Below are 14,315 nucleotides of genomic sequence, written 5' to 3'. Positions count from 1 at the left end.
AACTTTTAGGAGCCGGCCCCGATGCCGAGTGGTTAAGCTTTTGCGCTCTGCTTCTGTAGCCCAGGGTTTCGCCAGTTTGAATCCTGGGCGTAGACACAGCACCACTCATCAAGCCACACTGAGGCGGCATCCCACACGCCACAACTAGAAGGACCCAACTAAAAACACACACTATGTACTGGGGGACTTTGGGAGAAAAAGGAAAAATAAAATCTTAAAAAAAAAACAACACACAAAAAACTTTTTAAACAGCTTTTAAACTTTTTAAGCTTTTAAACTTTTTAAACTTTTTAAACTTTTTAAAGCTTTTTAAGCTTTTAAACTTTTTAAACAGCTATGGAAATATATCAGCAACATCTTACTGTTCAGAAGAAATGGAACACCTAAGTAACATCCTACCTAGTCTGTAAAGACCGACTTTAATGAATTACCAACACAACTAGATTAAGAGAACACTAGGGGCCAGCCTGGTGGCGCAGCGTTAAGTTCGCACGTTGCTCTTCAGGCGGCCCAGGGATCACTGGTTTGGATCCTGGGTGCAGACATGGCAACGCTTGGCAAGCCATGCTGTGGCAGGCATCCCACATGTAAAGCAGAGGAAGATGGGCATGGGTGTTAGCTCAGGGCCAGTCTGCCTCAGTAAAAAGAGGAGAACTGGCAGCAGATGTTAGCTCAGGGCTAATCTTCCTCAAAAAAAAAAAAAAAAAAAGAGAACACTAAAAAGCATCCAGATTAGTCATAAGAATGAATTTCTTAGTATTGATTAGTAGAGTATTACTACATTCATAAATATGGCTATGCCTTATATTCTCATTCTAAAATAAGATATCCTCAACATAACGTATTGAGTGGTTATTCAACACTCTAAGCTTAAAGTATTATAAAAGACTGCACTTTTCCCATGGCTGCTTAAGTACCAACCCTCTACTATTGTGGGCCCAACACAGTTATCCTTAATCAGTTCTCTACTGCATTCTGAGTTTTATGACCTGAAGCTCCCTAAGAATCTTATCTTTTTAAATTCAACTAACTACTACTTTTCATTCCCATAACCTGTCCTTTCTAGACTGGACCCATTCCTAGGAAAGTTCACAATGCCACTGCTTCAAAGCGCCAAGTGTTAACTCAGAAAGGAAAGCAGCCTCTCCTTCCACACCCTTGATAACGCCAGCAGCTCTGCCGGTACCTTCCTTCCACTGGGGAGAAAGATCACAGACGGGGAGAAAACTTGCTTTCTTCACTGATAGATGACAAAGCAACTCTATCAAGTAGTTGACCAGCAAGATATTTAGCTGGTGTCTAGCTATAGATAACTTCTCAAGATCTGCCTTTTCTATGTTCCTTGTCAACCCGTTTTTTAAACCTTGAATTTTCAGCCTTTCTCCTCCATTCTTGACATATTTAAACTTGACATCTCAAAACCTTTATGTTTATAGAACGATTAGGAAATATAAACATATATATATAAGCATATATAAATATGTTTATATACACACACACATATATATATAAAATATATCTCATTAGTAAATCACCAGCAATGACATTTCAGTTGTGGCATTTAACATTTTCTTTGTAGGTTTATGTTTGTGTTTGCGTATTTAACTTTTAAAAAGTTAGTATAATGGTATGTATAATGTCTTATTACTTATTGATTAATTAGAAGAAATTAATAACTTCAAAAGTTTCCAACCTAAATACATGGAGAGTCTTGCCATTTACCACTTACGTATTCTCTTATACCCATCAGTAAAGTATAATAGCTCTTTAGATAGGTCTAGAATAACGGGAATATACCTCATCTTTGGTACTTTATAATTTTTTGTTGCTACCATAAATGAGATAATTTTTACACTGAAATTCTTAATTGCTAGAGCTTAGGGAGGTCAGTGATTTTTTAAAATTATGTTTATCATTTATTGGGTACTTGCTATGTGCCAAACACTTTGCTAGGTTCTAACATTATAAGACTTTGGCCTATGTCTTTTGACTTTAGATTGGAGATATGGCTAAAGAAATGGTCTAACAAACAAGAGGCATTTCAAAATCTGCACCCATATACATGCCTTCCCACTAGCTACCAACACGAACTTTCTTTGCTGCTATCTAAAGTCAATCTCTCCTCCGAATGCTAGACTCCATCTCTTTAACCTATTCAAGCAAGGACACTACTCCAGCAAGACGACTTCTCTCTCCTACATCATCAACTTTTGCTTTCTACTGGATCATTCACTTTATAAACATTCTGCTATTTCTCCCAATTTAAAAGAAACTTCTCTTCACTCCACCCTCCCACTATTGGACCAGTGATTTTTAAACAGTTATTTCTGAACTGACTACCTTACTGAAGAAAATCCTAAAATTTCTTATAGTTTTTTACTTGTACTTGGATTAACTGCAGATACTGGGAAATTGCCCCCTCTTATCTATAGTTTTTATTACATTTTCTTTTCTATTACATTACTGAGCATTCTCAGAACAATGTTAAACTACAGAGATGATAGCAGGCATGTGTATTTTATTGTTAACATTAATAAGGATATTTCTATTGTCTTATCACTAAGTATGGTAACTGGCTATAAGTTTGACAAAGATATTTTTCATCATGTTAAGGACCAAATGCCTTTTTGGCATCTACTGAAATACATTCTGATTTTTCTCATTTAACCCATGAAAATGACAGATTATATTTAAACTTAGTGATAATGAGAACAAACTTTATGTAATATTTGTTTCTAGAAAGTAAATACAGCTTGATAGTTATGAAGCTTGATGATATAATGAACACCTGTAAACTCACTGCCCAACTTAAGAAATAGAACATTAGCAATAATATATCTACCCATCTGCTTCTCTCCTATCCCTTCTGCCTGCCTTTCCCTATTAGCTGCCAGAGAGAACAACTATTCTAACTTTTGTGATTATCATTCATTTTGTTCTTAATTTTAATTGTTTTTTTGGTGAGGAAGATTGGCTCTGAGCCAACATCTGTTGCCAATCTTCCTCTGTTTTGTATGTGGGATGCCATCACAGCATGGCTCGATGAGCAGCGTGTAGGTCTGAGCCTGGGATCCCAACCTGTGAACCCTGGGACACTGAAGTAGAGTGTGTAAAATTAACGACTATGCCAACGGGTTGGCCCCTCTTTTTATTGTTTTTCATAATTTATCATGTGTGTATACCTACACAACATATTGTTTGATTTTGCCTGTAATTAAACTTTATAAAATCAGTGACATACCATATGTAGTCTTCTGCCCACTTAAGAGTCTTTACTGCCATGTTGTACAGATCTAAGTCACAGCCTTTCACTGTTGTGTACTCTTCCACTGAATCAATACATCACAGTTTCTCTCTATTAGCCTGCCACTGTTCTTAATTAGTGTGAACAAAATTTGGCAAAACGAGCTTCAAATTCCTTAAATGTTAGCAATTAAAAGTACCAAGACTCATAAGTATTCATAAGTAAATCAGTTATCTTAACAGTTGAAAAAAATAACTTAAAATATAGCTTTATACAAGAAGGCCATGAGTAAATACACCTTTTTTTCTTCTCACTACTAGACTTCCATGTATAATTCAATCCTATAAAATGTCCTTTGGAGTTTCTTCTTTAAAATCATGTTGTTCCAAATCCACAAACGACAATGCCTCCTGGGCAGCTCCATCTTCATAGAATGAGGTGATGAGTATTACCTGAACACCTCATATACAGCACGTCCCAAACCAAACACACCCCATGTCTCCTACCTCAATCTGTTCTTTCCTGTGTTTCAGATCTTTAATAAGGGCCACACCATCATAAATATGGAGCTATCCTTGACTCCTCCCTTTTCTTCCTTCCCATACATAAGGAATAACTAAGTCAAGGTAACTACTGGATAAGCATGTTAATATGCAAATCTGACCACATGGCTCCCTGGCTAAAAGTTTTTAAATAGATGATAACCTGCAGTGTTTTTTAAACCACAGATTGTGACCCATTGGAAGGTCATGACATTAATTTAGTGGATTGTGATCAGGATTCTTTTAAAATGAAATAGAATAGAAAATATCAGAGTACAATATGAAGGATAAATACTGTGCTGTGAAACTTTTGTTTTAGCTGTGTGAATGTGTACACCTATATGAGTAAGGGGTCACAAGGTAAAATGATTTTCTTACTGGGAATTGTTTCTAAATGTGTTTGAAACATCGACTGCAGTAGTTTTCTCCCATTGGGAGGTCAGAGGTCTCACTCAGAAAATGATGAAATTCGTGCACCTTCTCCTGAGAATGCATACATACCCACACGTATGCATATTCTTATCACATTCTTAATCATAATGAACCTGGCTATCATAAGAAAATCTAGGGGAAAAAATTTTAAAGTCCAGATTTCCAGACCTCATTACAGCCCCCCAGGGAGATTTGATAGATAAGAGGCACTGATCACTAGAAATTCAAACTCCTTAAGAAGGTGGGAACATTTGCCACAACTGTTTACCACTTTGTTTGTGCAGAACTACGGGCCTGAAAGGCACCGTCCTCCTCTGACCAGTCAACTCCCGGTAATCCTTCACACCTCAGCTCAAACACCACCTCTCCTCTGAGATCTTCCTGACTGTTCCTCTTCCCTTCCCTAGTTGAGGAGGTACTCAACAAATGTTTATGTCAGTGTGAGAATGAATAAATGCTCATCAGACATTTACTCTAGGCAGCTGATCAGTGTAGTGATGAGAGCAGGCTTGGGAATCAGATGGGTAGATTTGAGTGCAGGCCCCCTCACTCACTAATTGTGTGAGCTTCAAAAAGTAATTTAACTTCAGAGCCATAGTTTACACATCAGCAAAATGGGAGTATCTGCTTCACAGCATTCCTGTGAGGATTAAATGAAAATATATGTAAAGTGCTTAGCATAGGGTTCTTAACATGTAATAAATATTCAATAAATTTTAGCTGGAATTATTGAAAAATAATTAGAACCTATAAACAAAATAATAGAATAGATAATTGTGCATTTATGCTAAATATAGTATAAATTATAAGACTAGTTAGAGAGATGTGAAAATTCTTAGCCTGAAAAGGGCAAATTCATTAGCCTCAAAGCATGTCTCCGACCTTTTTAAGTCTTTAAGTCAGTAAAACTCTTTTCTTCTAAACTTGTTTTCAAAACAAGCCACTTTTATAAGTAAAAGTTTTTAACATAAAAACAAATTTGAGAACATTTTTATTTCATACTCTTGTTCCTTCCAGTTTAAATCACAATTCAAGAATGGTTATAAAAATATACCTTTCCTGTAAATTCTCCAGATTATCTAACATATCAAGTAAACAAGCAAGATAGTCAAGGGTGGGGTCAGGAAAGAAAACTTTTGAAAAGATTCTATTTAGATAAAATCTTATTGCAGAGCACAGAACTCTCTAAATACTTCTACTGCATTGCTGTAGTTCATTGAACCTAAGATGCCAGCAATTGTAAGACTATTCATGATGGTGTATCTCACTGCATAATATAAAATGCTGACAAACTATGACACAACACTAAGATGCCATTAATAATGAGATGCATTCCAATTACAAAGATGCTAAATCTTAAAAAGAAAACATACTTTGAAATCAATGACACATAGTATTTTTTTATGTTTAACATTGTTTGAAATAAGATCTGGGGCTTTGACACATTCAAAGTTGTTTTTCCTGCTTTAAATTTTGACTTTTCTTTTTAATAAAAGTATAATAAGCTCATCTTGTGTGCCTAGGATAGGACCTTGCACATAATAAGAGGTCAAAATACATTTAAATAATGCTCACGGTTCAAATTTAGGGGTAGTTTTGCTATAAGAACCAAAAGGTGTTACAGAATGGTAAAAGATTATTATTTTCCAAGCTTAAACAAGTTGAGTGCTATTCAAGTGTCAATGTCTGTAATACAGAGGATTCAATTTCACAAGTTTCAGTTTGGTGGGAAACAAAAAGGCAAGCCATCAGTGGCAGATTTTTTTGACAAATAGATGATGTCACTTAAGAACAAGAGCTGGCAATTCAAGGTCCTGTTTACCTCTGTCTACACAGTGTCTACCGTGGTGCCTGGTACACAGTGAGTATTCAGAAATGTTTGTTGAATGAAGACAGTAAGCTTGACTCACTGCTAAGAATGCAACTGATGTTATCTGCAGCAGCTTCAGATTTCAATTATAGTGCCAATCTCTGCTTTCCAAAGTGATGCAGTTTGGTGAAGGACACAGCAGGATGGTTTTGCCTTCAACTCTTGTTCATGATCACGTTTTGGGAAGCTTAACCTGCTGCAGCCCACACTGGAGCCTGTGTGAGGCAGTGGTCAGTGAGGACTTTGTGAAAGTTTCCACAGGCACCACCAACACACAAAGTCAACCTCCCACCCTCCACAATTCTGCATTCTTCCAGGGTAGGGGGTGGGCTGGGTCCCCTTTACATCTCTAGTGCCTGTAGTGGTACCTGGCCTCGGTGTAAAGACATGGATGGCGAATTTAGCTCACTGCTCTCCTTATTTAGAAACCCCACAGCTATTTCTTATCCAGAAAGAACAGGAAGGCAGAGGTGTGCGGCAACATAAAATAGAGAAGTTGGTCAATTTACAATAGCTTCAAACTATGATTCTAGTTATTGTTTGAGATGACATAAGTTTCCAGAATGTCAGCCCATACCCCTGGCCAAATATAAGATTTTACATATATATAATTATATATGTTATATATTACACATAAAATTACATTATACATAAAATTATACTATATATAATACAATCTTTGATATATATCAAAGTTAAAGATTTCTTTCAAATTAGGTAATTTACTATTGTATTACCTTAGTAAACTAACATGCGGTTAAAGAGTTATACTTCAATATGAATACTGAAATGTTATCTACACATGTCAACCACGCTAATATTAAAAAAATTAAAACAGAACTGCCATTACAAAAGGATATAATTTTAACATCCTTCTGGTATTAATTATGTTCAGAGATGAGTATATAAAGGTAGCTGTTAGTCAGCAACCTTTGAGCAGACTGACTAAACACAACTGTTGGCAAAACCAGTTGGCTAGCCAAAGCAAAAACAGCAGGGGAAAGCAGTCAGGCTGCAGGCATATCATCTAAGCAGGAATGGCAGTGTTGGGGATTTATTTTTATCTCTGCTGCTGTTTCAAGCTGATAGTTATCTTTGCTTCCCAGGTATCAAGTAGGTTAGAGAAGGGTAGTCTGCAGGAAGCATCTGCAGGTGGGTTGAAATTGCCTACTAATTTCAATACTGTATAATTTGGTTTTTCAAACCCAATCTTCTCCCAAGCCCCTCAAAGGAAAATAAATAATTAACAAAATATTTCTGAATGCTTTGCTAAGTTTGGAAGTTAAAAAAAAAGAAAGGAAAAATCCAAGCCTCTGTTCTTTAATGATGCTACTGTAAGAGTTTTATAGCATTAATCAAGTCTTTAAAGTTTGCAGTTAAATGCTGATTTAATCTTCAGAAGGTCACTGTGCCTTTTTGAAAGGCATACATTTAAAATTTGTTTGGCTGGCTATTCCTCGTGCATTCTTGGAAAAGTGTGTGACTCTATTTTACAGGAGACACTGCATGGTACTTATAGAAAATATTTTCTATTTTCAGTCTTTTTCTTAAAAATAATTTCTAAATTATATATGCAAAACTAACTTATTTTCTAAAGTCTCTGGGACTGCTAAGTCTCAAATAAGCAATTAAATTGGAAAGAATTTTGCAACAACATTCTTACAACAAATATGGAGTTAATACTGGGGCCTGGAATCCCCTTTACTATGACAAAGTGAACATTATTTCTTATTGCCCTGGGGCAAGTGTTCCCAGGACTTGAGTCCTTTAGGCCACAGGCAAATCCACTCTGCAAGGCCACCACACGCCATCAGATGTGGCCATTATTTGCTGTTGAAAACTTTGCCATTTCAGATTTTATCTGAATTATAAACATACCACAGATTTACCTTTTTGTGTATGTGTGTGTACACAGATTTTAACAGGCCTTCTGGAATTTTACATACCTCTCACCAGGATATAACATTTTGCATCTACTGAAAGCTTTGTTTAAAACGCTGATTCATACCAATCAAAAATACACACATAAGCCTTGTTCCTGACAGCCCCATTTCTATAGAAGTTCTGAGTGGAAGGTTCTGGATAAGTCCTACGTTATTCTTTCCTGAATATTACTCTGTACATGTTTGTCAGACTCTGAGTTCCCAGAGGGCAGAGCCCATGTCTTACCCATCCCCATATCTCTGCACACTAAGCACTTAGCAAAGCACTTGGCACCCGCAAGGGCTGAAAGAACCTTTGTGTGACAAAAAAAAAAGAAAAAAAGAACGACAAATCTATTAGTACACCCACTGATTAGGCACCTATTTATAGTTTACTGTGAAGAATAATTACGTTAGTAGAAAACTACATCAGTAACAACTGCCATTACTTGAAAATACTGAGTTAACTTGCTTCCAGCACCTCTCCTTTTAAAGCCGTGCAGCCCAGTGGGGAGAACTTGTCCCTGGCAGTGTGAAGACCAAGACTTTAGTTACAGCGCTGCCTCCATAAGCGGTGTGTCTTTAGACAAGAAACTTTCAAACATAAAAATACAGAGTTGAGTTTTTAAAACTTCACCAGGACACAGAGTTTCAGAAAATTTTTACCTGCCACATTTTCAGTATCCAGTTAAAATATAAGAGACAGAACTGTCCTGATTTGTATAAAGCTTACCTGACAATAAATATGTAGATTTTGGAAACTGGGTGCATTATATACCAACACACCCCTTTGAATGTTGTAACTTGAACACCTCAATACTGTAGCCCATGTGAATTTTATCAGCTACATTTTCCATTCAAATAGAATGGTCTAAACAAATTTATAATCCTAGTAAACCTTTAGTTATGAGTATCCTAGGTATGAATTAGAGGATAATTGGTTGACCTATATTCCTTAGAATCAAAAGGCTTTTTTGGCTGATTTATTCAGCTCCTGAGATTCATGCTCTAAAAATCAAAATGAACTGTTCTCATTTTGCCTTGTCTTTCTGAATCCAGAAAATGCCATCAATTTCCTGAGCACCCTCTTCCACTAAGGGAAAGGGGTGAGATGAATTGTAAAAGACACAATTTACATTTTTTATGTTATAAAAGCTGCTGCCCAACTGTGATGATAAAAATCCAGGTAATCAATGATTCTCAAAATTTTCACTCTTTAACAGCATACTGCTGTACTTTGTTTAATGTTCCAATTTGCATTTATTTAGAAGAAAACTTCAACTTAAGAGAACATGTTCAGGCACAAAAGTAAATACGCTTAAGACCTAACCTGCCAAGACCCAAATTCTGACCTTCTAAAGACATTACTGAGGAGAAAAAAGTATCCTATAATTAGTAACAAGAAACAGCATAACCCTGCAGTGCTTAGCATCAGGGAAACAAAATATAATCTTAACACTAAATGTTCACTTCTAAAATGATATTTTAACAATACTTCAGTTATGCTTCAAATATGCCTATATATGACACTATCATGATAGTTATTGTGTATTTTTAATCAGGTTTGAAGTAAAAAGACTGTAAATTTGTTAGATTTGCCAAATTCTTTCTAGGAAAACTTTCAAAGTTTCTGAAACACTGTATTAAAACATGACTAAAATTTCTCATTAAGAAAAAAGTATCTTTTGTGGGAAATCTAAATTTAAACCTTCCAACTCAAAGTCCTAAATGTTTTCCACATAGGAAAACTCTGTACGCTGACCTCTTCAGTTTTTAAAGCAATCAGCACAGGCAATGTTAAATTATCATGGCTCTCGAGAAAAACAGAGGAGCACTGTAGAGAAGACCCTCACATTTGTGGTTCTGCGTATTCCCTGTGGGCTGTGCCAACCCACTCTCTCCCCTGTAATGACTCTTTGTTTTTACTAAGTCCCAAAGGGCTGGTGAGAGCTCTGCAAAGAGAAGGGGGAAGGGTGGATGGAATGCAGCTGCAGGCTCTGAAACAATGCTGAGTCCATATATTTTGTTCCCAGTTAGAATAATAAAAAGGGGACTGCAGTGGGGGTGGGGTCACGGAGACAGAACCCAGAGTAAGTAAGGTAGGGCCAAGTATCCCACAGATCTGTCTGCAGCCTCCTCCCCCCACCCCCGATTTCTACTCTACCAAATCCAATAACCATTCATTTGGGTTAAAAAGCTTATCTGTTAAAACTCAAACACCCATTAAGATTTAAACCTATCAGTCATTTACATCTAAGTTACTTTTATCAGTGAACTGTACTACTCAGGCAAGTAATGGGGTAGGAAGAGAGAATGAAGCTTGCAAAGATAAACTGAGGATACTTGGACACAACAGACAGGAAAGCTTGTGGGGGGAGGTAGGTAGGAGAATTCAGAAAAGGAGGTCCAAGGTCTCAAATATAACTGTCTGCTTTGCAAGGGTGCCTAGGGCCTAGAAGCAATGGGTATGCCAAAGAAAACCATATTCCTTCGAAGACTACTAAAAGCTGCAAAGGTCTGAATCAAGACTTTGAAAGCCAGTACATGTTGGTTCCTCATTCTCATTATTCAGTCTAACCTGATGCCTCCTAAGAAAAATGTCCTTCACCAGCATTTCCCTGGCCTCCATGTCTCGACTGTGAGAATGAGAGAATTAAAAGAAGCACATCCCAAACAAGGTCACAGCTGCTAGAGAGGGAAAAGCAGTTCAAACCTTACTCTCTTCTCCTAGCTCTTGCCCTCTCCTCCCTGATACACCTCACTGAAAATCCATGGAGCCCTTCAGGGTTCAGGGACTCAGGCCTGCCTCTGGAACATCCCTTCAGATATTATTGATGCTACTAAAATTCGCTACTAAATTTAAATAAATGGCCCCAAATCAATACCTCAAAAATAGAATCAGCATGAGCTAAAAGACTACCTAAAAAGCTTTAAAACAGAATTCAGAAGAATGCTTGTTCATATTAGGATCTCATTCAAGAACACTCAGTTACTGAGGGAGGAAAAAAAAGGTCTTCATTGTAAAGCTATCATGTAGAAGCAAAGCTCTGACATCCACACATAAACATCTCCTTCAAGTTAGCATGACACAAGATTTAGAAGAACTCTTAGTTGGTACTGAATGATATAATTAGTCTCTTGACTCTTGATATGTTTTCAATTTATAAAGTTTAGAAAGACTGTATTTATTTACATTGAATTTTTGCATTTTGTGACATAATAAACAAAAATTCACAAGTATGCAGATTTACAATAAGCAGGAACAGGACTGTCCCCCTTCAGCTTGCCTTTTATAAATAGCTCTAAAATCCATTTACAGATATTCTAATTCTCCATACTATAGCCAGTATATAGAGACAAATTCAGAAATGCATATTAATTTAAGTGAAGAAATGACTGAGTCTAATTAATATTAAATATTAATAGTAATAATTAGGTGCCCGGCCCCATGGCCGAGCGGTTAAGTTCGCATGCTCCGGTGCGGTGGCCCAGGGTTTCGCTGGTTTGGATCCTGGGCGCCAACATGGTACTGCTCATCAAGCCATGCTGAGGCGGCATCCCACATGCCACAACTAGAAGAACCCACAGCTAAAAATAAACAACTAGGTACCGGGGGGCTTTGGGGAGAAAAAGGAAAAATAAAATCTTAAAAAAAAATTAATAATTAAAAAATAATACTGACACTACTTCTGTAAAGTTTATCATCTATTACAAACAAAATTCATAGGTACATTTTATGAGTTATCACTTATTATGCTTTTAAATGCTGCAATAAAATAGACACCACACTTTGTTTATTCTGTATACTGGAAAAATTCAATTTTCTATTTATACATTTCATTTCCTACTATGTACAAAGAAATTAAGCCTATAGACAGCAAAAATTTGTTAATAGTAACAACAATCACATAATCACAACTTGCCTGAAATTAATAATTCCTTACATTTGCTTAATTTTGGTAAACAAAACACATTCTCATAATACTTTGATGTATGTTATATACTTCCATAAAAAGGTTAAAAAAATGGAATATCCATGATTTGGGGAAAAACTATTCTCAATAAGTACATCTGAATTATTTTTTAAATAAATCAAGAAAAGAAGATAATTCAAGTGTCTTAAAGTTGTCAGAAATTTACAAAGTTCACAAAGTCACAAAGTTCACAAAATATGAGTGACATTATAGTAAGTGGCACAAGTGAAAACAAATTTTAAGAGTTAAAATATAACAGTTTGTAAGAAGACTATTAGATTTTCTTGCTAAATCAGTAAGAGTACTCACCCCTTGGAGCCCTTGGAACTGAATCGAAGGCCGAAAAGGAATTAAATTCTATCAAAAGAAACATAAGAAATAAACAGATCAACCTTGGTTACCGTGACACGGAACTAAATAAACTTTAAATCTGTGCATTTAGTGCTTTAGTCTGTGAAAAAATCTTTTCATTATATACTTATGTTTTATATATTAAGTCGCCTTAAGGAACAATATCACACTGTTGACACTTCTCTGAATTACACAACCAAGGTATTAGTAGACTAATCATTTTTTGCCAAATCATGTCAGTCTTCTTCAAAAACCTGATTAGCTACATTGCCAAAAGATACCTTTAGAATGGAAGGCAGGTTTTGGTGGGGTTTCCTCCTTCTAAGGAAATTCAAGTTAGCATTAATCTATATTCTATTATTATTCAAAAAATGGATAAACATCTTCTTGGAAAAATATTATAATAGATACTATTATCATTGTTCTACCACCATAAAAAGACCATGTAATTTTAGACATATCAGCAGAATCAAAGTACTACTGATGACAAATTCATTCCTTGGTGTGGGAGAAGTGGGTTTTTAAAAAGGGAAGGATAAAAAGGTAATGCTGGAAACTCTAAAATAATTTTTAGTAGTGATTCATTCTAATTCATGGTGTTTCATGAAAATATAAAATATAGATTAATGCTAATGTGAATTTCCTTAGAAGGAGAAAACCCCACCCAAACCTACCTTCCATAGCTAAACCTCTTCCTGAAGTAATGGCAGCGGGCCTACAGAAGCCCTGAGGAGCCCCTCATACAGTGGAAGTTAAGGTGGCCCTACAATTTAGGTAACACAGATCCAGGTTCCAGCTTTTGCAATATTTCAACCAGCCCTGCCTCCCGACTCTCCCTTCAAATCACAAACACTGAATATCTCCTCTGAGGCTGGTTACACTTTCCTCCCTGACTCCTTGCAACCCAGAGGCTGTCTTCAGCTCACCACCTGACTCTGAAATTCTCTATCAAGTTTATCAATTCTTTTTAGTCAAAAAAATGCTAACTTTTCTCATTTCAAATTGCTCACTTCTCCACTGGATATCACAACTTCCTTACACTCAGAGACACCTGGTCGTCCTAGCTCTTTGATCACGCCTCCATTTCCAAAGTCAGTGCCCTTCCCTTTCCTCTTTCTAGATTCACTCCCTCCTGGAGGCTCACCTTGCCTTTATGGTGATGACTCTGAACATCTCTATTCCTCAACTTGCATCTCTCTACAACCTGCTACTTATCACTGCTGAGGACATTTTGCATTAGAAACTGTCAACGACAGCAAAACTAGCTAACACTAAACGAACTCCTCTGCCTGACCCCCCACATCCCCCAACCAAACTGGCACCTCTTTCCCACTTTTCTGGCAAGGATATTTCTTTTCAGTTCTCCAGGCTCACACCTTAAATTTAATTTATAGTCTCTTCTCCCCCTCTGCACACCATATTCTATTTGGCAATTACACACTGCCAGAATCACAGAATTCCAAATCCAGAGATAATATAGTTGATGCCCACCCCCCACAGGCCCTGTGACCCATTACTAACTAAGCTGGGGCCAGAACCCAGGACTCAATCCTCCTATTGTGCCATGCTGCTTTTCTTCTACCACCTTGTGCTCCACACACACCTACTATGGGAGATTTAAGAGTGGGGGGCCTAGTTCTTCATGCCAGAGAGTTCACATCTTAGCTGGGGAACATTTCAGAATGATTAACTACTAGGCCAGGTACTACTGGGAGGTGCAGCAAGAATTCTCAAAAAGGAGAGAAGAGTATGGGTTAGAAGAGATACCAGAAAAGCCAAAGGACTTATGGAAAAGATAGATCTTGAGCAGCAATTTTGAAAAGACAAACTCCAGGGAGAGGGTGTGCCCTGAGCAAAAAAGAAGGGAGGCAGAAAAGGGTGCTGTGTGGGCAGAGGACAGGTCTCTGGGTGTGTACAGAGTTCTTTCACAGCTGAAATACAACACAAAAGATGAGAACTGGACCTTGCTATCCCTGCCTA

At 36.9% G+C, this 14,315-nt stretch overlaps 1 protein-coding gene across 1 annotated transcript in view; it reads right to left on the bottom strand.

Moving 5' to 3' along the window:
- ELL2 (elongation factor for RNA polymerase II 2) overlaps positions 1-14,315 on the bottom strand; it is a 74,210-nt gene that overhangs the window by 45,321 nt on the left and 14,574 nt on the right. The window contains exon 2 of the mRNA XM_023617951.2: positions 12,294-12,341. Coding sequence (XP_023473719.1) covers positions 12,294-12,341 — 48 coding nt within the window. The remainder of the gene's footprint in view (positions 1-12,293; positions 12,342-14,315) is intronic.

The sequence above is a fragment of the Equus caballus genome, chromosome 14, assembly GCF_041296265.1.
Source record: "Equus caballus isolate H_3958 breed thoroughbred chromosome 14, TB-T2T, whole genome shotgun sequence".
Taxonomy (NCBI): Eukaryota; Metazoa; Chordata; class Mammalia; order Perissodactyla; family Equidae; genus Equus; species Equus caballus.
Note: the sequence above shows the minus strand (reverse complement) of the source record. Positions and strands in the feature narration are given on the sequence as shown.